The 27,291-nt window shown below is 47.8% G+C and overlaps 1 protein-coding gene across 6 annotated transcripts; it reads right to left on the bottom strand.

Moving 5' to 3' along the window:
* LOC147110835 (protein ABHD14A-like) lies at nucleotides 1-27,275 on the bottom strand. 6 transcript variants are annotated; one of them, XM_086001200.1, is made up of 6 exons: nucleotides 27,143-27,263; nucleotides 24,914-25,185; nucleotides 16,281-16,381; nucleotides 12,007-12,289; nucleotides 8,829-8,944; nucleotides 1-287 (listed from the first exon to the last, which is right to left on the bottom strand). In XM_086001200.1, the coding sequence occupies exons 4-6, from the start codon at nucleotides 12,264-12,266 to the stop codon at nucleotides 16-18; spliced, it is 648 nt and encodes a 215-aa protein (XP_085857326.1). In that variant the 5' UTR covers nucleotides 12,267-12,289; nucleotides 16,281-16,381; nucleotides 24,914-25,185; nucleotides 27,143-27,263; the 3' UTR covers nucleotides 1-15. The 6 variants fall into 6 exon arrangements, with proteins under 6 accessions (XP_085857326.1, XP_085857328.1, XP_085857329.1 ...); XM_086001202.1 differs by lacking the exon at nucleotides 16,281-16,381; XM_086001203.1 differs by lacking the exon at nucleotides 24,914-25,185.
* Nucleotides 27,276-27,291: the final 16 nt, after the last annotated feature.

Here is a 27,291-nt window from a genome sequence, read left to right as displayed (position 1 = left end):
TGAAGAAGAGATTAACTACGAACGACAAGGGTATGAAGGAAAGCAGTTTACCTGGATTTTCCGATACTGCTCAGCACTGTAGTCATTTGTTCCAACAGGTGCAACAGGGACGAAGCCCTTCAGTCGCTGGTTCTGAAGCATCAGAAAAGGAATGGAGAAGTGACCACTCATCGATGGACTGACCAGGACTGGGGTCTGCACTCCCACAGCATTCAGGAAAGCCAACAGGAAGTCAGCTCTGTCCTTGTCCACTTTCCCAATCTCCATGTGTGGGGTATTCCCAAACCCTATGGAACAAGGCATTAATTAGTCAACCACAGGAAGATGCTGTTTACAGGGAACATAGGAACAGGAGGAGGCCATTCATCCCCTCGGGCCTGTTACATAGCAACAGGAAGAGGCCATTCATCCCCTCGGGCCTGTTACATAGCAACAGGAAGAGGCCATTCAGCCCCACGGGCCTGTTACATAGGAACAGGAGGAAGCCATTCACCCCCTCGGGCCTGTTACATAGCAACTGGAGAAGGCCATTCAGCCCCACAGGCCTGTTACATAGCAACAGGAGGAGGCCATTCAGCCCCTCGAACCTGTTACATAGCAACAGGAGGAGGCCATTCGGCCCCTCGAACCTGTTACATAGCAACAGGAGGAGGCCATTCGGCCCCTCGGACCTGTTACATAGGAACAGGAGAAGGCCATTCAGCCTCTCGGGCCTGTTACATAGCAACAGGAGGAGGCCATTCAACTCCTCGGGCCTGTTACATAGCATCAGGAATAGGCCATTCAGCCCCTCAGACCTGTTACATAGCAACAGGAGAAGGCCATTCAGCCTCTCGGGCCTGTTACATAGCAACAGGAGAAGGCCATTCAGCCCCTCGGACCTGTTACATAGCAACAGGAGGAGGCCATTCAGCCCCTCGGACCTGTTACATAGCAACAGGAGAAGGCCATTCAGCCTCTCGGGCCTGTTACATAGCAACAGGAAGAGGCCATTCAGCCCCTCGGGCCTGTTACATAGCAACAGGAGAAGGCCATTCAGCCTCTCGGGCCTGTTACATAGCAACAGGAGAAGGCCATTCAGCCCCTCGGACCTGTTACATAGCAACAGGAGAAGGCCATTCAGCCTCTCGGGCCTGTTACATAGCAACAGGAAGAGGCCATTCAGCCCCTCGGGCATGTTACATAGCAACAGGAAGAGGCCATTCAGTCTCTTGGGCCTGTTCTGCCGTTCAATTAGATCATGGCTGATCTGTACCTCAACTCCATTTTCCCGCCATTGCTCCATATCGTGATACCCTTACCCAACAAAAATCTAACGGTCTCATGCATAAAAGTTTCAATTGACCCCGAGCAGCCACAGCCTTTTTGTGTGAAGAAGTGCTTCCTGATTTCACTCCTGAATGGCCTGGTTCTAATATTATGATGTCCCATTGTTCTGGATTTCCCCACCAGAGGAAATAGTTTCTCTCTATCAAATCCCTTTTTCATTTCAACACCTCAATCAGATCACCGCTCAATTCTAAACTCAGGGGAATACAAGTCAAGTTAATGCAACCTGTCCTCACATTTTAACGATTTAAGTCCCGGTATCATTCTGGCGAATCTACTCTGCACCCTCCCCACCCCCAAGGCCAATACATTTTTCCAGAGGTTCTGTGCCCAAAACTGAATGCAACATTCCAGCTGGGGTCTGACACACTAACTTTTGTATTCCAGCCCCCTCGAGATAAAGCCCACCATTCCATTAGCCTTTTAGATTGCTTTTTGTACCTGTCTACTAGCTTTTACTGATTTGCATACATGGCACCCAAATCCCTTTGCTCCTCGACAGTTCCTAGTCTCTGACCATTAGCAAAATATTCCAATGTGTCTTTCTCACACTTGCCCACATTGGGGAAATCTGGCAGATGGAATTCAATGACTTAGTCTGCAGTCACTTCGTAACTTCCTGTTCCTATCTGCACTACTTACTGCACCTCCTAACGTAGTGTCATCTGCAAACTTGGATATACAATTCTCTATTCCTTCATCCAAGTCATCATTGATATATATGGTAAAAAGCTGAGGCCCCAGAACAGGTCTGGTCACATCCTGCCAATCAGAGTACATTCCCTCTATCCCCACTCTCTGTCCCCTATCTCCCAACCAATTACCAACCCATGCCACAAGGTTACCTCCAATTCCATTGCTTTTATTTTTGCTATTACAGGAAACTTTTGATTAACCGGCCCCTAAATAACCAGAAATGTCGGTTAACCGGCAAAATTCAGGAGTCAGTTTCAGGTAAGTTTTATAACTTTTATTACTTGCACAGCAACAAATGGAGGAAGGCAAGGGTTTGGCTGCAGCTGTTGCTAAGCTACAGAGACGCATTGCAACTTGTGGACTTTGTTCTGAAGCTAAGCAACAGGGTTTGTTGCTTTATACGGAGCTCTGAGCGCCGTATCTTTTACTATAGCGTTCGGTTATCCGGAATTATTGCTGAACCGGCACCACGTCAGTCCCGTCCGTGCCGGATAAGAGAAAGTTTCCTGTAATTTCTTGTGCAGAATCTTATCAAATGCCTTCGGGAAGCCAAGATAAACATCCATAAACACTCCCTTACCCACCATGTGAGTGACCCCCTCATAAACTTTAACTTTAAATCCATGCTGACTCATTTTGATCAGCTCATAATTGTTCAAATGTTCAGTCACTCTGTCTCTGATAAGAGTCCAGAAACTTCACCACAATTGATGTTAAACTGACTTCTTAAATAATGGAGTGACATTTGCAAGTTTTCAATCCAAAGGCAATAGGGGATGTTGGAGTTCCAAGGCATGATATCAGAGTGCTGGGCATGGCACTGTACCCACAATTTCCCATTCTCAGTTTTGGGGAGGTGGCAAGGATAGATCATCTGCCACCAGGAAGAGGGGGTGCAGGAGTGCAATTGTCGAATACCGTATAGGAAAATATAGAATGAAGAAAACCTTTTTTACCCAGAGACCATGCACAACTTGTACCATCACATACACGATCCAACACACGCAACTTCTGAGGTGACAAACCACAGGGGACATCAGGGACATTTACAGCTCTGACCATCTCCTTTCCATAGGCCACTTGTTGATAGCCCCATCAGTACATCAACCATTAAGATAGGTTTTTTGATCGGGCTTCAGTTGTGCATTAGTCAGGCGGTGTGCTATTAATGCCCCCATAGCCCTTAAGGGTAATGGGTAAATTTAAAGGGATGTGGCCATTCACCTGTAAATTATCATTCATTTTAATGAAAGGAAATGCGTGGCTGAATTTCTGAAAAGCAGAGCTGGTCGGTGAGATCCCCAGGAGCAGCAGGGAACTTTATTGCATATTTCAGTCTTTGCGGTGGGCAACAAGGATGCCTGGCAAAACCAGTGGGCTGGCACAGTAAATGTGGCTAACCGATAGAGTAGCACAACACTGAGATGGCTGATGAAGTGGGGGAGGGGGTCCCAATTAGGTGGTAGTGAGACGAGTAGTCCTGTTGTCAGCCCAGGGCACCCTCCCTTTAGGGCAGCATTGCAGCATGGTTGGCAGGAAGGGGAGGAGTTGAGGGCGCAGCAGATTGTTTCCGACACTGGCCATGCCAGTCCGATGGTGCATGTTAGCTGCAGTTGTCCCTGCAGCAGCCAGCACAGCGCTGCATCTGGCTGCCTGCTGACTCAGAGCTTGTGCAGCCAGTTGCACATGGTCATTGTCAGGCATGTCCTCTGCGTCTGTAAATGTGGGTGGGAGGATACCAGGTGGGGGAAATCTGTCTCTGGTGCAGTCACACCTACCTGCAATCTCTCCATTGCTCCACTTCAACTTCCTCCAAAAAGTGTAAGTAAAGGGGAAATTCCCACTGGGAAACGCATTGCCCCAAGATTGTGGATGTATCAAAAGAATGGGATGAAGTCTTCTGACCAAATAAGTGGAAATAGGAATAATGAAAATAAAATATTAAAAAAAAAAAAATATATAAAAAAAATACAAATAAATTTAGAGAAATAGCCTAAAAAATCTGTTGGAGTTTTTTTGAGGTTGTAACTAGCAGAATCAGATAAGGGGGAACCAGTGGATGTGGTGCATTTGGATTTTCAGAAGGCATTCGATAAGGTGCCACATTAGAGGTTATTAAACAAAATTAGGGCAATATACTAGCATGGATTGAGGATTGGTTAAGGGACAGAAAACAGAATAGGAATAAACGGGTCATTTTCGGGTTGGCAGGATTCAGGGACTGTCCTATGAGGAGAGATTGAGTAGACTAGGTCTATATTCTCTAGAGTTTAGAAGAATGAGAGATGATCTCATTGAAACATACAAAATTCTTACAGGGCTTGACGGGGTAGATACAGGGAGGATGTTTCCCCTGGCTGGGGAGTCTAGAGCCAGGGGTCACAGTCTCAGAATAAGGGGTCAGCCATTTAGGACTGATGAGGAAAAATTTCTTCACTCAGAGGGTGGTGAATCTTTGGAATTCTCTACCACAGAGGGCTGTGGAGGCTCAGTCGTTGAGTATATTCAAGGCTGAGATCGATAGGTTTTCGAATATTAAGGGAATCAAGGGATATGGGGATAGTGCAGGAAAGCGGAGTTGAGGTCGATGATCAGCCATGATCTCATTGAATGGTGGAGCAGGCTCAAAGGACCAAATGGCCTACTCCTGCTGTTCTTATAATTGGCTATGAGACTAACTATAGAGCTCTTTAAATGCGATTAAAAAACAAAATAATGCTTGGGATATGGGCATCGCTGGCAAGGACGGCATTTATTGCCGACCCCTAGCTGCTCTAGAGAAAGTGGTGGTGGGACGCCTTCTTGAACTGTTGCAGTCCGTGTGGTGAAGGTGCTCCTCCAATAGTGTTAGGTATGGAGTTCCAGGATTTTGACCCAGTGACAATGAACACACCCTAGCACTCCAAGATGCCCATTTTATATGGGTAAGTAGATACAAACAAAGGATAGGAAAAGACTAGCTGGGCCATCCAGTCTGCCCATACAGCAACACCATGATCCCATCTACCCAGCCAATCTTCTGAGAAAGGCAATAAAAATAAGGGGGGGGGGGGGGGGGGGGGGGTTACGTCGGCCAATTTAGGAAATAAAACTCTGGGAAATTTCTCCCCAAACTCCAAAGATTGCAAGAGAGCATGGTTACTGGGAGATGATCCCCTAATAATCACCGACAGTTATTTCAGCCAAGGGGAAGTAGCTGATTTCCTCACCATATTCAAATGTGACTGGGAGGGTTTTTACCTCAGGTTTTGGGGTGAACCAATCCAAGGTTTGTACTTCTCAAATACTGGGTAACGAGCCGGCGCCTCTTCCTGATATCCAATCTGGAGGCCGGTCCCCTTGATTTGCAATTCTTTGTCCCAACCTGATTCCTCTCTCCCCTACGTTGCTGATCTTGTTTGGTACGGCACCGCAGGCCCATTAACTTGCCCAATTGGTCATTCTTCATATTTGAACCTAGATAGTGATTGCTGACTGATAAATTGACCATGAGATCCAACATGTCAGCAATGCATGCAGATGGCACCATGATCTCGGCAAGCTCCCAGCCCTCAGTCTTTTAAACACAGGAAACAGGCTGCCGGCGTCTGCCAAGGCTCAGGTTTGCTGTAGCAGTCTCCAAACTGCAGGTCAAACATTTTTATAATTTTTTTGGGGGTGTGGGGGAAGCTGTGCAAGGCGATGCTCAGGGCCTACCCAACAACAGTTTCCTCCCATCCCCTCAGACCTTTGAATGTTGATCGCTGGGCTTAATGTTCCAATGATGCAATACTGGGAAATATGTTGAAGGAGTTATTTCCCTCATTTCCACCTAATTTGTATGTACCTGTCCACATTCCGCTCTGATTGGACTGGCGCTCGAGAAATGTGGGCGCGCAAAGAGGTAGGGATGTGGCTGACCATCTTCCCAAGCAGTTTTCCAGCCCTGTCCACCCCAGGTTCTCCAGGAAAACTGGTGCAACGGGGCCATAAAATCTAAGTCAATATGTCAAGAGTCTTCTGGGTCAACTTGGGCTAAGGACAAGGATGAAATTGGACTCTTAAATGGAAATGTAGATGCATCTCACTGAAGAGCTCAAAGGTAACCCTTCTTCCTCATGCAACTGAAGATTCCCTGTGGATGTTGTATGACCAATAGCAGATTGAAGATCACACTGATAGAGATTTGCCCCTTGCATTTGAGATGCAAGAGTCTGAACCCACCAGTCACTGGGGTATTTTAATTGCCGATAAGTATCTGTGGTTTATGAGGGGTAGGGAGAGGACAGCAGAAGCCAGATCAGGAGTCCAAACCCAGGCCAGGCCAGCATCTCCAATACATCAGCTGTTTCAGGCAACGAGTAGCGAAGCCACACACAACTTCCCGCTTCGTGTTGAGTCAGCTGATTGTAGCCAGGTGAAAGCACTGCCCCTACCCAGTACAAAAACACTTGCCAAAGAGAGGGGGATTTAAACTTTACAGCCTTTATGTTACTTTGTCAAGATAAAAAAATGTTTTAAATTCATTCATGGGATGTGGGCGTCGCTGGCAAGGCCAGCATTTATTGCCCATCCATAACTGCCCTCAAGAGGGTGGTGGTGAGCCGCCTTCTTGAACCGCTGCAGTCCGTGTGGTGACGGTACTCCCACAGTGCTGTTAGGGAGGGAGTTCCAGGATTTTGATCCCGTAATGATGAAGGAACGGCAATGTATTTCCAAGTCAGGATGGTGTGTGACTTGGAGGGGAACTTGGAGGTGGTGATGTTCCTATGCGCTTGCTGCCCTTGGCGGTAGAGGTCGCGGGTTTGGGAGGTGCTGTCGAAGAAGCCTTGGCGAATTGCTGCAGTGGATCCTGTAGATGGTACACACTGCAGCCACGGTACGCCGGTGGTGGAGGGAGTGAATGTTTAAGGTGGTGGATGGGGTGCCAATCAAGCGGGTTGCTTTGTTCTGGATGGTGTAGAGCTTCTTGAGTGTTGTTGGAGTTGCACTCATCCAGGCAAGTGGAGAGTATTCCATCACACTCCTTACTTGTGCCTTGTAGCTGGTGGAAAGGCTTTGGGGAATCAGGAGGCAAGACACTCGCCACAGAATACCCAGCCTCTGACCTGCTCTTGTAGCCACAGTATTCATCATTAACACCTTCACCGAAGCGTACAAGAGCATGGGCCTTACACTAAACATCCGTAAGACAAAGGTCCTCTACCAACCTGCCCCCACCACACAGTACTGCCCCCCGATTATCAAAATCCACGACAAGGCCTGGGACAACGTGGACCACTTTCCATACCTCGGGCGCCTACTGTCAACAAGGGCAGACGTCGATGACGAAGTCCAACACCACCTTCAGTGTGCCAGTGCAGCCTTCGGTCGCCTGAGGAAGAGAGTGTTTGAAGACCAGGACCTCAAACCTGGCACCAAGCTCATGGTCTACAGAGCAGTAGTGATACCCACCCTCCTGTATACCTCAGAGACATGGACCATGTACAGCAGACACCTCAAAGCAATGGAGAGGTACCACCAATGCTGCCTCCGCAAGATCCTGCAAATCCATTGGCAGGATAGGTGCACCAACGTCAGTGTTCTCGCTCAGGCCAACATCCCCAGCATCGAAGCTTTGACCTCATGCCCGATACGAGACTCCCAAAACAAGTGCTCTACTCGGAGCTCTGACACGGCAAGAGCGCCCCAGGTGGGCAGAGGAAATGCTTCAAGGACACCCTCAAAGCCTCCTAGAAAAAGTGCAACATCCCCACTGACACCTGGGAATCCCTGGCCCAAGACCGCACAAAGTGGAGGAGAAGCATCTGGGAAGGTGCCGAACACCTTGAGTCTCTTCGCCGGGAGTAAGCGGAAGCCAAGCACAAACAGCGCACGTCAACCCAAGCACTCCACCCACCCACCCCTTCAACCACCGTCTGCCCCACCTGTGACAGAGACTGTAGGTCCCGCATTGGACTCATCAGTCACCTGAGAACTCATTTTTAATGTGGAAGCAAGTCATCCTCGGTTCCAAGAGACTGCCTAAGAAGATGATGATTTATGTGGCTGGTTCAGTTTAGTTTCTGGTCAATGGTGACCCCCAGGATGTTGATGGTGGGGGATTCGCCGATGGTAATGCTGTTGAATGTCAAGGGGCAGTTTATAGACTCTCTCTTGTTGGAGATAGTCATTGCCTGGCACTTGTGTGGCGCAAAAGCTACTTGGTATTGGATGGTCGAGAGTCAAACCTCAGAATCCTGTTTCTTATTTTATATCAAAATCAAACAGCCCTCCTCGGCCAAATGCAACAAGTCCAATCCTGTCCTCAACTGATGTCCACACACATGGATATTCCAGCATGGTTCACAATAGCAAACAGTTCTTACATTCCTAGTTCAGCCTGACTAAGATCAACTAAGTCAGGGCAGGCCTGATTAGGAGAGTGTTTAAAGAGAAAAGTAAGCTTGCTATCGTTTCACAGGCTAAAACCAGGGCCAGATTTTGGTTGACGATGACAAGGTGGGTACCTTCAATCCATATAAATATTTTAAATCCCAAAGAAGCGATGGGCTTGATTAGCCCAAGGATCTTTACTGATCTGGCAGATTATGTCAGACGATAGTCACAGTGTAGCTGCTGCTTTGGGTGAGTTAGAAATCGATGCAGAGAGCAGCAATCGGGAAGAAAACCTGGGGTGGGGATAATCTAACGCAGCGCAGAAAGTGAGCTCACAAAAATGCTGAGTGTCCATTTACAAGAATACTTTGCATATTTGCCAATGCAGAAGACCTTATACAATAACTATCTTCTTCACAAGACTTTGAATGCTTGAAATGCCTTACCTGGTAAGTCCACTGCTACAGCTCTGTATCCTTGTTGCGCTAGCAGGTTGAGTGTTCCCAGAGCCTCCCAGGTCTTCGAGCTGAAGGCCTGTCCGTGTAGTAGTAGTACCTCCAATCTGAACAAAGAAAATGGTGCAAAGTATCACTGAAATGGTAAACGAGAGGAGCAAGGATAAGATGCACAACCGATAAAGCTTAAATCACTCGGGAAACACAATGTGATTAAACTACGCTTCAACTTAGGAGCTCCTACCCAACATGAAGTAGTCCGAGGAATATATCTATTAAATGGGATATTTATGTCCTCCTGTTACTTCTCTATTTATTGAGGTTGCTCAGATACAGAACATGATGGGCTACTCTCGAATTGACTGAGGAAGAGGAGAACAACACAAGGGCATGCTGTGGAGGGAGCTACAGATGGCCAGCAGAGAAGGGAGTAACAGAAGGGATGAGTTTGCAGAAGGCCCTATACACCTAACAGGGTCTACAGGCACAGGCTCAGTTTCCTGGACCTGTCGGAGGAGCAATGCTTCCAAAGGCCGAGGTTGTCACGTCAGGTGGTCACAGATCTCTGCAGCCTCCTCGAAGGACCTGCTGCCTGGCAGCCACACATTACCAGTGGCTGTGAGAGTCACCACCACTGCCCGCAATTTCTTTGCCTCCGTCTCTTTCCAGGGCGCTACCGGAGACATAGTGAGGGTCTTGCAGTCGACTGCACATAGCAGGTGACCGATGGATTGTTTGCCAGGGCTGGGAGGTAGATTAACTTCCCGTGAAGACAGTAGCCAGAATGAGCATTAACTGGGATTGGTGTCTCGGGCTGGTTTTCCATAGGTGCAAGGTGCCATCGACTGCACGTGACAATCCGAGCACCCCGACCAACCGAGAGCATTCGTCAACCGCAAAGGTTTCATGCTGTTAGAATATTTTTAAATGGTTTAAATGGTGAAAGTATCCCAGCATGCTTTGTTTTCAGGATTTTTAGCCAGAGAGCGAATGTGGAGAAAAGGGGAAGCTTTTTATTTCTCTGAACAAAACAAGCTGAGCCACGAGAATCAGGCACCAATAAGGGGGTCGTTGCGAAGACACCACGCCTTAAACAAAGCTTGTAGAACAGAGATGATGGCTGAAAGATTCGAAGTGGGGTAAACACCTAACTATGTGGTCTCAGCCAATGCGCACCTATGCGTACGATTGTGTATAGGTGCAGCACAAGGTAGCTGAATAGTACAAGAATGGAACTTTTTTCCTCTTAAACTTCAGAGCACTCTCAGGACAGTCGGAAGTCTACACGTCTGATCAGCTTAAACGAGACTTTGTTAAGAAAACAGGTTGTATTAGTTGCTCGCCATTTAATGTAATACTGTGGGACAGTTGTGTAACACCAATATTGTTATTAGTCAATGTATATTAAAGCTTGTTGTTTAAAACCACTTTAGCCCGAATCATGTGGCGGTTATTGTTGTCAGACTAACAACCCTTTTGTTGCGACCGTAACCACAGGAAATGAGCCAACACATTCCATCAATGTGCAGCTGGTGTGCAACCACAAGAAAAGGTTCATGCAGGTCTGCACCAGATTGACTGGAAGCTGCCATGATGCTTTCATACTGTGGCAGTGCAACGTCCCCAACATGTACTGACCTGGAACGAACCTGAAAGGATGGCTGCTTGGCGACAAAGGATACCCCCCCTTCAAACCTGGCTGATGACACCTCTGAGGAATCCCACCAATGAACACCAGGAACATTACAATGCCATCAGCCAGATGTGTCATCAAGCAAGCCCTCGGCATGCTGAAGTTGCACTTCAGGTGCCTAGACAGGTCTGGAGGTGCCCTTCAGTATTCACCAGCGAGGGTCTCCAGGATAATCATGGTGTGCTGTATTCGGCACAACAGAGCGCAGCAGCAAGGGCTTGAAGTCCAGGAGGAAGAAACTGCTCAGGACTCATCGGATGAGGATTCCAATGGCGAAGAGGAAGACGGGACGCCCAATGCAAGACCAGCCCATTACATTGCTGCACAAGATGCCAGGGATGCCCTGATAACTTGAAGGTGCAATTACTCACTCACACTGGAGCAATGTCACAATACAACCCCCCATCCCCTCACACAAGTAGTCCTGTAACCATGCATCCACTGGATCGACATCCACTAATTGGGGTCAGTCAATTCATCTCTCCACCTTCAGCGGCAAACAAATAAAAAGCAGAATGGGCACTCACCATACAATAATGGGGCACGCGGGGAAGTGGTGCAATTTATACATTTAATATGCTCCAACAAATAAATATTTATAACAAATATAAAAATACACGTTTTACCCATGTGAACTATAAAGCCTTTCTTTTTTGATCTCTGGCTCTTCTACATGATGCAATCCCTGTGGCTTCAGCAGAGGTAGTGGAAGGCTGCTCTCTTATGAGGTGCTCTTGGCCAATGACCTCTGGGTGTTGGAGCCCTGCCAATGACTGCTCCACCTGCACTTGTGCAGGGGCAGACTGGACCAGCGGGAGAAGAGGCAGCATGTCGGGTTTGACGTGCATACGCTTTGCGAAGAGTGCGCACCTTCCTCTCCCTGATCACCATCCTCCCTCCCCAGTGCCAACGGCATGTCACTCCTGCCTCTCTGTGAGAGTGTCGCTTGGCGATCAGTGACTCTTTGTAAACCCACATCTAATCTGTCTGCTAGCATGTGAAAGCCGGTAGACATGTTGGTGGTCAGAGTTTGCAAGGCCACTGTCTGGGCCTGCAGGGGCTCCCTGATACAACTTCCATAGAGGCAGCGAGACACTCAATGGAAGATTGTATGGTCAAAAAGCCCTGCGACATCTCACGGTCGCCTCCGGTCCTCACCCTCTCCCTGGCATTCTGCGCTCGCTTCTCCTGCAAGGGTGGCACGACAGACCTATAAGTGCTGTGAGGTATGTGTGCATTCGGTGAGTGTGACAATTAGGCAGATGCATCACGAGTGGCACTGGCATGCACTTCCTGCCACCTCTATGTTCTCGTTGTACTGCGCAATCTTCCGAGCTCCAAACCTCCACTGGAACAGGATCAGCTGTGGCTCAGTTGGTAGCACACTTGCCTCTGAGTCAGTTCCTGTATAACGGGTCTATGTGTTAGAGACTGTAACTGGAGGGCAAGTGCTCCCATTTTCTAGATCTAATTTACCTAGGCTGTAGGCTTGCTCCATCCATCTCTGGAGGTAGCATTTCCCGGTAGAAAACATCCAGGGCTCCTGTATCTTGGGTTTTCTGCACTGTGACATTGACTGTGAGCAGTTTAGTGTTGGCCATGCGGAGTCCCTGAGGTGGCCTTGAGGGCCTAGTGTCCAGCAGGATGGGGGGGAGCAAATAGTAGACCACAAGCACAGCACCAACAAGAAGCAGGAAGGCCAGCAGTCTGTTTTGATTAAATGAACAAGTATGCATATTCTTCCTCACAAAGGAGAAACCTGGAATGACAACAAAGGGGCATAAAAACCCAATGGCATATAGAGGTGAGATACTCACATTAATACATGATTTTCTTAATTATGAAGCACATTTCATCCTTTAACTCTTCACATTTTCAGGTATTTCCCCATTTTTACTAGATATTTGGGCTTTTGTATCCAAGACTACTCTGTAGGCGAGTCCTAGCACACCATGTCTTTGTGTGTGTCTTAGACTACTCTGTAGGTGAGTCCTATCAAGGAATCAGGGACTGGAACTCACCAAAGTTAATGTAAGCAAGAAAACAGTATTAGAAAGAATAATAATGACACGAAGGACTGTCAAATCCCCAGGACCTGATGGTTTCCACCCGAGGGTTTTAAAGGAAGGTGGTGAGGAAATTACAGATGCTTTAGCCATAATCTTCCAAAGCGCTCTCAATTCAGGAATTGTCCCTTTAGATTGAACATTGTAAATGTAACTCCATTATTTAAGAAAGGTGAGAGAGAAACCAGGAAATTATAGACCTGTTAGTCTAACATCTGTTATGGGGAAGTTATTGGAATCTATAATTAAGGCGAGTGACTGAGCACTTGGAGAAATTTGATCTGATCAGAGAGAGCCAACATGGCGCGTCATGTCTAACAAACCGAACTGAATTTTTTTTGAGGAAGTAACTATAGTAGTGGACAGCGGAATGTCTATGGATGTTATTTATATGGACTTCCAGAGGCATTCGGAAAGGTTCCACATAACCTAACTGGTTATGTGGCAGCACGGTGGCATAGTGGTTAGCACTGTTGCCTCACAGCGCCAGGGACCCGGGTTCGAATCCGGCCTCGGGCGACAGTCTGTGTGGAGTTTGCACATTCTCCCCGTGTTTGCGTGGGTTTTCTCCGGGTGCTCCGGTTTCCTCCCACAGTCCAAAGATGTGCGGGTTAGGTTGATTGGCTATGATAAATTGACCCTTAGTGTTAGGGGGATTAAATACGTGGGGTTACGGGGATAGGGTGGGATATGTGTTGATGTAGGAGTTACGGGGATCGGGTGGGATATGTGTCGGTGCAGGCTCGATGGGCCGAAATGGCCTCTATCTGCACTGTGGGGTTTCTGTGATTCTGTGATAAGAGACAGTTAGCTAAAAGTAAAGCTCATGGAATAGAAGGCATATTATTGACTTGGTTAGGCAGTAGAAGACAGAGAATAGGAATAATGGGTAGGTACTCAAATTGGAAGGAAGTGGCTAGTGGTGTCCCACAAGGATAGAACATAAGAAATAGCAGCAGGAGTCGGCCATTCGGACCCTCGAGCCTGCTCCGCCATTCAATAAGATCATGGCTGATCTTTTACCTCATCTCCACTTTCCTGCACAATCCCCATATCCCTTCATTCCCCTAATATTCAAAAATCTATCAATCTCGGTTTTGAATATACTCGACGACTGAGCTGCCACAGCCCTCTGGGGTAGAGAATTCCAAAGATTCACCACCCTCAGTGAAGAAATTTCTCCTCATCTCAGTCCTAAATGGCCAACCCCTTATTCTGAGACTGTGACCTCTAGACTCCCCAGCCAGGGGAAACATCCTCCCTGCATCTACCCTGTCAAGCCCTGTAAGAATTTTGTATGTTTCAATTAGATCACCTCTCATTCTTCTAAACTCCAGAGAATATAGGTCTAGTCTACTCAATCTCTCCTCAGAGGACAATCCCTGAATCCCAGGGATCAGTCTGGTGAACCTTCGTTGCAGTCCCTCTATGGCAAGTACAGTATATCTATCCTTAGGTATGGAGACCAAAACTGTACACAATACTCCAGGTGTGGTCTCACCAGGGCCCTATATAATTGCAGTAAGACGTCTTTACTCTTATACTCAAATCCTCTTGTAATAAAGGCCAACATAGCATTTGCTTTCCTAATTGCTTGCTGTACCTGCATGTTAACTTTCAGTGATTAGTGTACAAGGACACCCAGGTCCCTCTGAACAACTGTGCTGGGGCCTTAACTTGCTACTCCTATCATAACTTTCACTGATAAGTCAATCTCTGATAATGTCCTTGTATTGCTCTACACACACATTCCCCTTCCCATCCCAACCTCACTTCTTTCTGTAATAAAAACAGAAATGCTGGAAATACTCAGGTGGTCAGGCAACATCTGTGGAGAGAGAAACAGTTAACATTTCAGGTTGATGACCTTTCATCAGAACTGGGAAAAAGTTAGAGATGTAACAGGTTTTAAACAAGTACAGAGGCAGGGAAAGTGGGGAGGGGAGGAAAGGAAAGAACAAAAGGTCTGTGATAGGGTGGAAGGCAGGAGAGATTAAATGACAAAAGGGACGATGGTGCAAAGCAAAAGGGGGATGGTAATGGGACAAGTAAAGAAACAAAAGATGGGTCTAGAAGAGGTGTAAATGGGAATAGCAGAATCATTAGCAACAGCTGCTGTCCGAAAAAATGGGAGCAGTGGTTATGATCTGAAATTGTTGAACTCAATGTTGAAAGTGCCTAATCGAAAGAGGTGGTGCTGTTCCTCAGGCTTCCTTTGAGCTTCATTAGAACAGCGTTGGAGGCCAAGGACAGAAAGGTCAGAGTGGGAATGGACGGAGAATTAAAATGACAAGCGACTGGAAGCAGAGGGTCATGCTTGCACACTGAATGGAGGTGTTTAAAATCCTCATACTTGTTTTCAAATCTCTCCATGGCCTCGCCCCTACCTATGTCAGTAACCTCCTCCAGACCTACAAGCCTTTGAGAATTCTGCGCTCCTCCAATTCTGGCCACTTGCACATCCCCGATTTTAATTGCTCCACCATTAGCAGCCGTATTTTCAGCTGCATTGGCCCTAAGCTCTGGAATTCCCTCCCTAAACCTCTCCGTTTCACAGAAATCACAGAAACCCCACAGTGCAGATAGAGGCCATTTCAGCCCATCGAGCCTGCACCGACACATATCCCACCCGATCCCCGTAACCCCTACATCAACACATATCCCACCCTATCCCCGTAACCCCACGTATTTAATCCCCCAACACTAAGGGTCAATTTATCATAGCCAATCATCCTAACCCGCACATCTTTGGACTCTACCTCTCTCCTCCTCTAAGATGCTCCTTAAAACCTACCTCAGTCATCTGTCCTGATATCTCCTTCTGAGACTCGGTGCCAAAAATGTTTTTACTGATAACGTTCTTGTTAAGCGCCTTGGGACATTTTGCTATGTTAAAGGCACTATATAAATGCAAGTTGTTGTTAACTACTCACTATATTAATGATTTAGCTAACACAATAGAGAGCCGTATAACCAAGTTTGCCAATGACACAAAGATTGGTGGTATAGTAAGTAGTGTAGACGGGAGCATAAAATTACAAAGACATTGATAGATTAAGTGAGTGGGTAAAACTGTGGCAGACGGATTTCAATGCTGGTAAACATAAAATAGCACGTGAGAGCAAGGGAGCGAGCGGGTGGAGCAAGAGAGAATCCAAATTACAGTGGCCATGTTTGTGAGGGGCACAGACTGTACAAATGACAGTGGTCATGTTTGTGAGGGCGACACGCTGTACAAATGACAGTGGCCATGTTTGTGAGGGCCACACACTGTACAAATGACAGTGGCCATGTTTGTGAGGGCCACACACTGTACAAGTGACAGTGGCCATGTTTGAGGGGCACACACTGTACAAATGACAGTGGTCATGTTTGTGAGGGCCACACACTGTATAAATGACAGTGGCCATGTTTGTGAGGGCCACACACTGTACAAATGACAGTGGTCATGTTTGTGAGGGCCACACACTGTACAAATGACAGTGGCCATGTTTGTGAGGGCCACACACTGTACAAATGACAGTGGCCATGTTTGTGAGGGCCACACACTGTAGTGAAAAGAAAAATAGAATGACATGCATTTATAGAGCACCTTTCACGACCTCAGGACGTCCCAAAGCGCTTTACAGCCAATTAAATACTTTTTGAAGTGTAGTTACTGTTGTAGGAAATGTGGCCACTCACGTTTCCCCTAAGGTGTGTGGCCGCGCACCAATCGGGAGGTCCCGTTCCGGCCGCTGGAAAAGATACCGTGTATGCAGGGCCGCACAGCAAATTTAAAGGGACTGCGCACAAAAAAAAGGGAACATTGGTGATCATGTTTGTGAAGGGTACACACTCTACAAATTACAATGGCAATGTTTGTGAGGGGCACCAACCCTCCCTGCGGGCCGCTCTCATCCTGAACCTTATCACGACAATATTTATTATTTTTATTCATTATCAACCCAAGGCACAGTTTCTCCACTGATCATCCTTGCAGGTCTCGCCAGCTCCGCTCTATACAAAGTCCAGCTCATTCAGCATTCTATGGCCCATATCCCATTCCATGCAAAATCCCGCACAGACACCACCTCCACCCTTCCAAATCTCCACCGGTGCCCGGTCCCCCAGTGAATTGCTCATCTAGCAATGTGATAATGAACAGATGTTTTTCATGATATTGGTTGAGGGATAAATATTAGCCAGGACACTGGGAGAAACTCCCTGCACTTATTATTTGAATCGTGCCGTGGGATCTTTCACACCTCATCCTAAAGACGGCACCTTTTTTATTTGTTTATGGGATGTGGGCATTGCTGGCAAAGCCAGCATTTATTGCCCATCCTAATTGCCCTCGAGAAGGTGGTGGCAAGCCGCCTTCTTGAACCGCTGCAGTCCATGTGGTGAAGGTACTCCCACCACAGTGCGGTTAGGGAGGGAGTTCCAGGATTTTGACCCAGCGACGATGAAGGAACGGCAATATATTTCCAAGTCAGGGTGGTGTGTGACTTGGAGGGGAACTTGGAGGTGATGGTGTTCCCATGCGCCTGCTGCCCTTGTCCTTCTAGGTGGAAGAGATTGCGGGTTTGGGAGGTGCTGCCGAAGAAGCCTTGGCGAGTTGCTGCAGTGCATCTTGTAGATGGTACACACTGCAGCCACGATACGCCGGTGGTGGAGGGAGTGAAAGTTTAAGGTGGTAGATGGGGTGCCAATCAAGCGGGCTGCTTTGTCCTGGATGATGACGAGCTTATTGAGTGTTGTTGAAGCTGCACTCATCCAGGCAAGTGGAGAGTATTCCATCACACTCCTTACTTGTACCTTGTAGCTGGTGGAAAGGCTTTGGAGAGTCGGGAGGTGAGACACTCGCCACAGAATACCCAGCCTCTGACCTGCTCTTGTTGCCACAATATAGAAACATAGAAGATAGGAGCAGGAGTAGGCCATTCGGCCCCTCGAGCCTGCTCCGCCATTCAATGAGATCATGGCTGATCATCCAAATTCAGTACCCGGTCCCTGCCTTCTCCCCATATCCCTTTAGCCTTAAGTATATCTAACTCCTTCTTGAATATATTTAATGAATTGGCCTCAACTGCCTTGTGTGGTAGAGATTTCCACAGGTTCACCACTTTCTGGGTGAAGAAATTCCTCCTCATCTCAGTCCTAAATGGCTTACCCCTTATCCTTAGACTGTGACCCCTGGTTCTGGACTCGCCCGCCATCGGGAACATCCTTCCTGCATCTAGTCTGTCTAGTCCTGTTAGAATTTTATAAGTTTCAATGAGATCCCCTCTCATTCTTCTAAACTCTAGCGAATATAAGCCTAATTGACCCAATCTTTCCTCATACGTCATTCCTGCCATCCCAGGTATCAGCCTGGTGAATCTTCGCTGCACTCCCTCCATGGCAAGAATATCCTTCCTCAGATAAGGCGACCAAACCTGCACACAATACTCAAGGTGTGGTCTCACCAAGGCCCTGTACAACTGCAGCAAGACATCCTTGCTCCTGTACTTGAATCCTCTCGCTATGAAGGCCAACATACCATTTGCCTTCTTAACCACCTGCTGCACCTGCATGCTTACCTTCAGCGACTGGTGCACAAGGACACCCAGGTCTCGTTGAACTTCCCCTTTTCCCAATCTAATAATCTGCCTGCCTGTTTTTGCCACCAAAGTGGATAACCTTGCATTTATCCACATTATACTGTACTGCATTTGCTATGCATCTGCCCAATCATCCAACCTGTCCAAATCATACTGGAGTTTCTCTGCATCCTCCTCACAGCACACATGCCCACCCAGATTTGTGTCGTCTGCAAACTTGCAGATATTACATCTAGTTCCCTCGTCTAGATCATTTATATATATTGTGAATAGCTGGGGTCCTAGGACCGATCCCTGCAGTCCCCACTAGTCACTGCCTGCCACTCGGAAAAACACCCGTTTATTCCAACTCTTTGCTTCCTGTCTGCCAACCAGTTCTCTATCCAAGACAGTACTTTACCCCCAATCCCATGTGCTTTAACTTTGCATGCTAATCTCTTATGCGGGGCCTTATCGAAAGCCTTCTGAAAGTCCAAATACACCACATCCTCTGGTTCTCCCTTATCTATTCTACCAGTTACATCCTCAAAAAATTAGAGTACATCAGTCAAGCACGATTTACCTTTTGTAAACTCATGTTGACTTTGCCCGATCCGGTCACTGTTTTCCAAGTGCTCTGCTGTTACAGCTTTTATAATGGACTCTAGCATTTTCCATTAGCTACCCTCCAATCCATGGGAACTGTTCCAGAGTCTATCGAGTTCTGGAAGATGACCAGACCAGCAATGCATCTACTATTTCTAGGGCCACTTCCTTAAGTACCCTAGGATGTAGATTATCAGGCCCTGGGGATTTATCGGCCTTCAGTCTCATCAATTTCCCTAAAACCATTTCCCTACAAATACTGATTTCATTCAGTTCCTCCCTCTCATTAGACCCTATGTTCCCCAACATCTCTGGGAGGTTATTTGTGTCCTCCTTTGTGAAAACAGAACCAAAGTATGTATTTAATTGGTCTGCCATTTCTTTGTTCCCCATTATAAATTCCCCTGATTCTGATTGCAAGGGACCTACGCTTGACTTCACCAATCTTTTTCTCTTCACATATCTGTAGAAGTCTTTATATTCCCTGCAAGCTTACCCTCAATCTATTTTCCCCTCTTAATTAATCCCTTTGTCCTCCTTTGCTGAATCCTAAACTGCTCCCAATCCTCAGGTTTGCTGCTTTTTCTGGCCAATTTATATGTCCTCTCCTTGGATCTTATGCTATCCCTAATTTCCCTTGTTAGCCACGGTTGAGTCACATTTTTTGTTTTATTTTTATTCCAAACAGGGATGAACAAATTCTGTAGTTCATCCATTCGGTCTTTGAATGTTTGCCATTGCCTATCCACCGTCAACCCTTCAAGTAATGTTCCCCAATCCATCCTAGCCAACTCGTGCCTCATACCAGCGTAGTTTCCTTTATTTAAATTCAGGACCCTAGTCTCTGAGTCAACTACTTCACTCTCCATCTTAATGAAGAATTCTATCATATTATGATCGTTCCTCCCGAAGGGGCCTCGCACAACAAGATTGCTAATTAATCCTTTCTCATTACATAATACCCAGTCTAAGATGGCCTGATCTCTAGTTGGTTCCTTGACATATTGGTCCAGGAATTCCCCCTCCACAGTATTGTTACTGATTTGGTTAGCCCAATCTATATGTAGATTAATACGATAGCAAAATACTATCCCCTCTGACCTTCCCCTTTCTGACCCCGAACGATCAGTCCTCAGCAAAGGCCTGAGCTTCATCCCCTTACGCCCCGACCTCAATGAATTTCGAGCTCGGCGCGATGCTGAGCTCTTTTTCCGCCGCCTTCATCTCCATGCCCACTTCTTTGGCTAGGAGTCTTCCCCCCGCACGGCTGACCCTTTCTCCCGCTTTCAGAATTCTCGTTCTACCTGGACCCCTCCTTCTGGCCTCTCACCATCTTTAGATCTTTTCATTGCTAACTGCCGCCGTGACATCGGCCGTCTCCATTTCTCTGCTCCCCTCACTCACTCCAACCTACCTCCCTCTGAACTTGCAGCAATCCATTCTCTCAAATCCAACCCCGACATTGTCATTAAACCTGCTGACAAGGGTGGTGCTGTTGTTTGGCGAACCGACCTCTACCTAGCGGAAGCTGAACGTTAACTCTCCGACACCTCCTCCTACCTCCAGCTGGACCATGACCCCACTACCGAACATCAAACCACTGCTTCCAAGACTGTCACTGACCTCATCTCCTCTAGAGATCATCCCCCCCCATGGCCACCAACCTCATCGTTCCCCAACCCCGCACAGCCCGCTTCTACCTCCTTCCCAAGATCCACAAACAGGACTGCCCTGGTAGACCCATCGTGTCAACCTGTTCTTGCCCCACGGAACTTATCTCTTCCTATCTCGACTCTATCTTTTCTCCCCTTGTCCAGTCTCTTCCCACCTACATCCGCGACTCTTCGGATGCCCTCCGCCACTTTAACAGTTTCCAGGCCCCAACCGCCTCCTTTTCACCATGGACGTACAATCACTCTACGCCTCCATCCCCCACCAGGATGGCCTGAGGGCGCTCCACTTCTTCCTTGAACAGAGGCCCAACCAGTCCCCATCCACCACCACCCTCCTCCACCTGGCTGAACTTGTTCTCACATTGAGCAACTTCTCCTTTGACTCCACTCATTTCCTCCAAATCAAAGGTGTTGCCAGGGGTACCCGCATGGGTCCTAGCTATGCCTGCCTTTTCGTGGGATATGTGGAACATTCTTTGTTCCAGTCCTACTCGGGTCCCCTCCCTCACATTTTTTTCCGGTACATTGATGACTATCGGTGCCGTTTCCTGCTCTCGCCCCGAACTAGACAATTTCATTCACTTTGCCTCCAATTTCCACCCTTCCCTCACCTTCACATGGTCCATCTCCGACTCTTCCCTTCTCTTCCTTGACTGCTCCATCTCCATCTCTGGGGCTAGGTTATTGACCAACATTCACTACAAGCCCACCGACTCCCACAGCTACCCGGACTACACTTCCTCCCACCCCATTCTCCCAGTTTCTCCGTCGCATCTGCTCCGACGATGCCACCTTCCACACTAGTGCTTCCGACATGTCTTCCTTTTTCCTCAACCGAGGATTCCCCTCTACTGTGGTTGACACGGCCCTCCCGCACTTCTGCCCTCACCCCTGCCCCTCCCTCCTGGAACCACGATAGAAACATAGAAGATAGGAGCAGGAGTAGGCCATTCGGCCCCTCAAGCCTGCTCCGCCATTTAATGAGATCATGGCTGATCATCCAAATTCAGCACCCTGTCCCTGCCTTCTCCCCATATGCCTTGATCCATTTAGCCTTAAGAAATATATCCACCTCCTTCTTGAATATATTTAATGAATTGGCCTCCACTGCCTTCTGTGGTAGAGAATTCCTCAGGTTCACCACTCTCTGGGTGAAGAAATTCCTCCCCATCTCGGTCCTAAATGGCTTACCCCTTATCCTTAGACTGTGACCCCTGGTTCTGGACTCCCCGGCCATCGGGAACATCCTTCCTGCATCCAGTCTGTCCAGTCCTGTTTGAATTTTATAAGTTTCAATGAGATCCCCTCATTCTTCTAAACTCCAGTGAGTATAAGCCCAATCGACCCAAGCTCTCCTCATACGTCATTCCTGCCATCCCAGGTATCAGTCTGGTGAATCTTCGCTGCACTCCCTCCATGGCAAGAACATCCTTCCCCAAGTATGTCCTGTCTACAAAAAGCAGGACAAATCCGACCCGACCAATTACCGTCCCATCAGTCTACTCTCAATCATCAGCAAAGTGATGGAAGGTGTCGTCGACAGTGCTATCAAGCAGCACTTACTCAGCAATAACCTGCTAACTGACACCCAGTTTGGGTTCCGCCAGGGCCACTCAGCTCCTGACCTCATTGCAGCCTTGGTCCAAACATGGACAAAAGAGCTGAACTCAAGAGGTGAGGTGAGAGTGACTGCCCTTGACATCAAGGCAGCATTTGATCGAGTGTGGCATCAAGGAGCCCTAGCAAAACTGAAGTCAATGGGAATCAAGGGGAAAACCTTCCATTGGTTGGAATCATACCTAGCACAGAGGAAGTTGGCTGTGGTTGTTGGAGGTCATTCATCTCAATCACATGACATCACTGCAGGAGTTCCTCAGGGCAGTGTCCTAGGCCCAACCATCTTCAGCTGTTTCATCAATGACCTTCCCTCCATCATAAGGTCAGAAGTGGGGATGTTCGCTGATGATTGCACACTGTTCAGCACCATTCGAGACTCGTCAGATACTGATGCAGTCCGTGTCCATATGCAGCAAGACCTGGACAACATTCAGACTTGGGCTGACAAGTAACATTCGCACCACACAAGTGCCAGGCAATGACCATCTCCAACAAGCGAGACTCTAACCATCTCCCCTTGACATTCAATGGCATTACCATCGCTGAATCCCCCACTATCAACATCCTGGGGGTTACCATTGATCAGAAACTGAACCAGCCATATAAATACTGTGGCTACAAGAGCAGGCCAGAGGCTGGGAATTCTGCGGCGAGTGTCTCACCTCCTGACTCCCCAAAGCCTTTCCACCATCTACAAGGCACAAGTCAGGAGTGTGATGGAATATTCTCCACTTGCCTGGAGGAGTGCAGCTCCAACAACACTCAAGAAGCTCGACACCATTCAGGATAAAGCAGCCCGCTTGATTGGCACTCCATCCACCTTCAACATTCACTCCCTCCACCACCGGCACACTGTGGCGGCAGTGTGTACCATCTACAAGATGCACTGCAGCAACTCGCCAAAGCTCCTTCAACAGCACCTTCCAAACCCGCGACCTCTACCACTTAGAAGGACAAGGGCAGCAGACGCATGGGAACATCACCACCTACAAGTTCCCCTCCAAGCCACACACCATCCTGACTTGGACCTGTATCGCCGTTCCTTCACTGTCGCTGGGCCAAAATCCTGGAACTCCCTTCCTAACAGCATTGTGGGTGTACCTACACCATATGGGCTGCAGCGGTTCAAGGCGGCGGCTCACCACCATCTTCTCAAGGGCAATTAGGGATGGGCACTAAATGCAGGCCTAGCCAGCCAGCAACGCCCACATCCCATCAATGAATAAAAAAAAAGATAAGGCAACCAAAACTGCACACAATAATCAAGGTGTGGTCTCACCAAGGCCCTGTACAACTGCAGCAAGACATCCTTGTTCTTGTACTCGAACCCTCTCGCTACAAAGGCCAACATACCATTTGTCTTCTTAACCGCCTGCTGCACCTGCATGCATACCTTCAGCGACTGGTGCACAAGGACACCCAGGTCGCGTTGCACTTCCTCTTCTCCCAATCTATTGCCGTTCAGATAATAATCTGCCTTCCTGTTTTTGCCACCAGAGTGGATAACTTCGCATTTATCCACATGATACTGCATTTGCCATGTTTCTGCCCAATCACCCAACCTGTCCAAATCATACTGGAGTTTCTTGGCATCCTCCTCACAGCACATATGCCCACCCAGCTTTGTGTCGTCTGCAAACATGGAGATATTACATCTAGTTCCCTCGTCTTGATCATTTATATATATTGTGAATAGCTGGGGTCCGAGGACCGATCCCTGCGGTACCCCACTAGTCACTGCCTGCCACTCGGAAAAAGAGCCGTTTATTCCAACTCTTTGCTTCCTGTCTGCCAACCAGTTCTTTATCCAAGTCAGTATCTTGCCCCCAATCCCATGTGCCTTAACTTTACACGCTAATCTCTTATGCGGGACCTTATCGAAAGCCTTCTGAAAGTCTAAATGCACCACATCCTCTGGTTCTCCCTTATCTATTCTACCGGTTACATCCTCAAATAATTCCAGTAGATTAGTCAAGCGTGATTTACCTTTTGTAAATCCATGTTGACTTTGTCCGATCCTGTCACTGTTTCCCAAGTGCTCTGCTATTACATCTTTTAGAATGGATTTTCCCCACTACCGATGTCAGGCTTACCAGTCTATAATTCCCCGTTTTCTCTCTACCACCTTTTTTGAATAATGGGGTAACATTAGCTACCCTCCAATCCATGGGAACTGTTCCAGAGTCTATCGAATTTTGGAAGATGACCAGCAATGCAGCTACTATTTCTAGGGCCACTTCCTTAAGTACTCTAGGATGTAAATTATCAGGCCCTGGCGATTTATCGGCCTTCAATCCCATCAATTTCCCTACAAATACTGATTTCTTTCAGTTCCTCCCTCTCATTGGACCCTATGTTCCCCGACATCTCTTGGAGGTTATTTGTGTCCTCCTTTGTGAAGACAGAACCAAAGTATGTATTTAATTGGTCAGCCATTTCTTTGTTACCCATTATAAATTCCCCTGATTCTGACTGCAAGGGACCTACGCTTGACTTCACCAATCTTTTTCTCTTCACATATCTATGTAACCCCTTCACGGTTCTCTAGATATATGAGAGATGTGGTCTCTGTTGTAGACAGTATTCTATAGTCCAGTAAGGAGATCACTACTACAATGGCTTAATTCTAATTATCTTACTTTATAGTTTTAACGTCAGACAGTATAAGAAGATTACGGGTCAATGGCCTAAATTAGACATTTGCATACATTAGAATGAATCTAGACATAATAAACATACATTCTCCATTTATATGGATTCAAAGGAGAATCTGTCCCTGTGTCCAAATTCGAGTGCACTCTTTCGTTGGCGCGCTTAAGTTGGAGCTCATGGTATGTATAATGTCTGCAAGACTTACGACTCCGAACCCCTTCGTTGAATTCTCTTCACGATCACTGAATCCCACTTTGAGTTCTGGATGCAGAGCTACTAATACGAAGGGCGGCGGCCGAGTTTGGAAGCCCGGGATGGGATGCGGCAGCCATTTGCCTCCTGAGCCCTCTTTTCAGAGCTCCTGCCCTCTTTTCTTCCAGTCGCTCCCGTTTCCCGCTCGAAAAACCCGACTCCACCCCTTCCTCCTGGGGTTTCTGCCTGGAGACTGCGCAGCCTCACTGACTGCAACAGTTGATACTGGTGCAGAATTATGGAAAGTCTGCTCTTAGTCACATTGTGTCCTTAAAAGTTCTTGCCGTACCTTCACATGGGCAACTTTAACCCAGGGATTTATAACAATGATAATACAGTGTCTAAGTTAAAGATTGATAACCATACTTAGCGTACATAACATTTCCAGTGGGTATTACATCTATAAAAGCTTTTACAGTCAGTTTTTATAGGGTTCCCCTTGTCCTCACCTTTCACCCCACCAGCCTCAACATTCAACGGATCATCCTCCGCCATTTCCGCCACCTCCTGCGTGATCCCACCACCAAACACATCTTCCCCTCACCTTTCAGCACTCCATAGGGACCGCTCCCTCCGAGACACCCTAGTCCACTCCTCTATCACCCCCAGCACCCCTTCCCCTGGCATCTTCCCGTGCAAGCGCAGGAGATGCAACACCTGCCCTTATATCTCCCCCCTTCCCACTGTCCAGGGCCCCAAATACCCTTTCCAGGTGAAACAACGATTTACTTGTACTTCTTGCAATCTAGTATACTGTATTCACTGCTCACGATGTGGTCTCCTTTACACTGGGGAGACCAAACGCAGATTGGGTGACCACTTTGCAGTACACCTCTGTTCAGTCCGTAAGGGTGACCCCCGAGCTTCTGGTCGCCTGTCATTTCAATTCACCGCTCCATTCCCACTCAGACCTCACCGTCCACGGCCTCTTGCATTGTTCCACGGAAGCTCAGCGTAAGCTCGAGGAACAGCACCTCATGTTCCGATTAGGCACTTTACAGCCTTCCGGACTCAATATCGAGTTCAACAATTTCAGATCATAACCTCGGCCCCCATTATATTTTTAATCTACACTTCTGGTTTGTGCCTTTTCCTTTTTTTCTCTCCCACATGGCACTGTCTTTCATTCTGCCAGCGCACTTCACACTTCATCTAGAGCCATCCTTTGTCTCTTTAACCTGTCCTATTACCATCTCGTCTCGCCTTGAATATCTCTTAATGTCTCTTCACCTCTTACAGACCTTCCCTTTTGTTCTTTCATCCCCTCCCCCATTTCCCAGCCCCCAAACTTGCTTTTCCATCTGTTTCATTTCCTGCTTTTTTCTCAGTTCTGAAGAAGGGTTCCGACCTGAAACGTTAACTCTGTTTTTCTCTCCACGGATGTTGCCTGGCCTGCTGAGTTTTTCCAGCGGTTTCTGTTGTTATTTTATATGTAGATTAAAGTCACCCATGATAACTGCTGTGCCCTTATTGCATGCGTCTCTAATTTCCCATTTAATGCCATCCCCAACCTCAGCATTACTGGTAGCATAGTGGTAATGTTACTGGACTAGTAATCCAGAGGCCTGGACTAATAATCCACTGACAAGAATTCAAATTAGACAATTAGGGATGGGCAATAAATGTTGGCCTTGCCAGCAATGCCCACATCCAGTGAACGAATATAAACAAAACCACTACGCTACCCCAACGGTACTGCACTCCCTCAGTACTGCATTGGAATGTCAGCCTGGATTATGAAGTCTCTGGAGTGGGACTTGAACCCAGAACCTTCTGACTCAGCGGCAACAGTGCTATCAACTGAGACACCACCTGTACATTTTCAGAGAGCAACAAGAACAGCAAACGTCAACAGTGTCCGCCATAGCGCCATCTAGTGGCAAGACACCATAACTGCACCGTGACAGTTGACATAGCAAACCTGAATATGCCAAAGCGGACTATGGAGTGAATTGTGACAAGAGAGCAGCAACAACTGCGCATCCGACACGGGATTTTAACAATAAATAGGTCAGTGAGCTGAGGCTTGAATCCCCGGTCTGAACACGCCGGCCTCCCGGAGCTCCCACGGGCCTGCTCACTCACACTCTCACTCTCACTGGGCCCTTGGTAAGGATACGCTTTCCTCAGGGCCCTCCCGGTACCCGTCTGGCAGTTAACCCGTCTACAGCGGGCACCCTACCGTGCTGCTCCCTCCAAAGGCCCGACAGGCGCCGGCTCTCCTCAGCTGCTCGGCCTGCCGCCCTCGAACGGCCACGGCTGCACCAGCCCGGCCTCCCCGGCAACCAGCTGGCCTGGCCTCTGATTGGCCGAGCGCTCACCCGCGTCGTC

This window comes from Somniosus microcephalus, chromosome 11 (genome assembly GCF_052327205.1).
Source record: "Somniosus microcephalus isolate GS21.2 chromosome 11, FLI_Smic_1.0, whole genome shotgun sequence".
Lineage (NCBI taxonomy): Eukaryota > Metazoa > Chordata > Chondrichthyes > Squaliformes > Somniosidae > Somniosus > Somniosus microcephalus.
The sequence above is the reverse complement of the archived record's forward strand: the minus strand, read 5'-3'. Positions and strand labels throughout refer to the sequence as shown.

What these genes read in the sequence shown, in the direction of transcription:
- LOC147110835 (XM_086001199.1), bottom strand. Translation starts at nt 12,266, where the DNA reads ATGCATACTTGTTCATTTAATCAAAACAGACTGCTGGCCTTCCTGCTT. An exon ending in GGAGCAAGCCTACAGCCTAG is followed by an intron (nt 8,945 to 12,006) that starts GTAAATTAGATC and finishes TTCTTTGTTCAG; the next exon opens with ATTGGAGGTACTACTACTAC. An exon ending in TGTAGCAGTGGACTTACCAG is followed by an intron (nt 288 to 8,828) that starts GTAAGGCATTTC and finishes CTTGTTCCATAG; the next exon opens with GGTTTGGGAATACCCCACAC.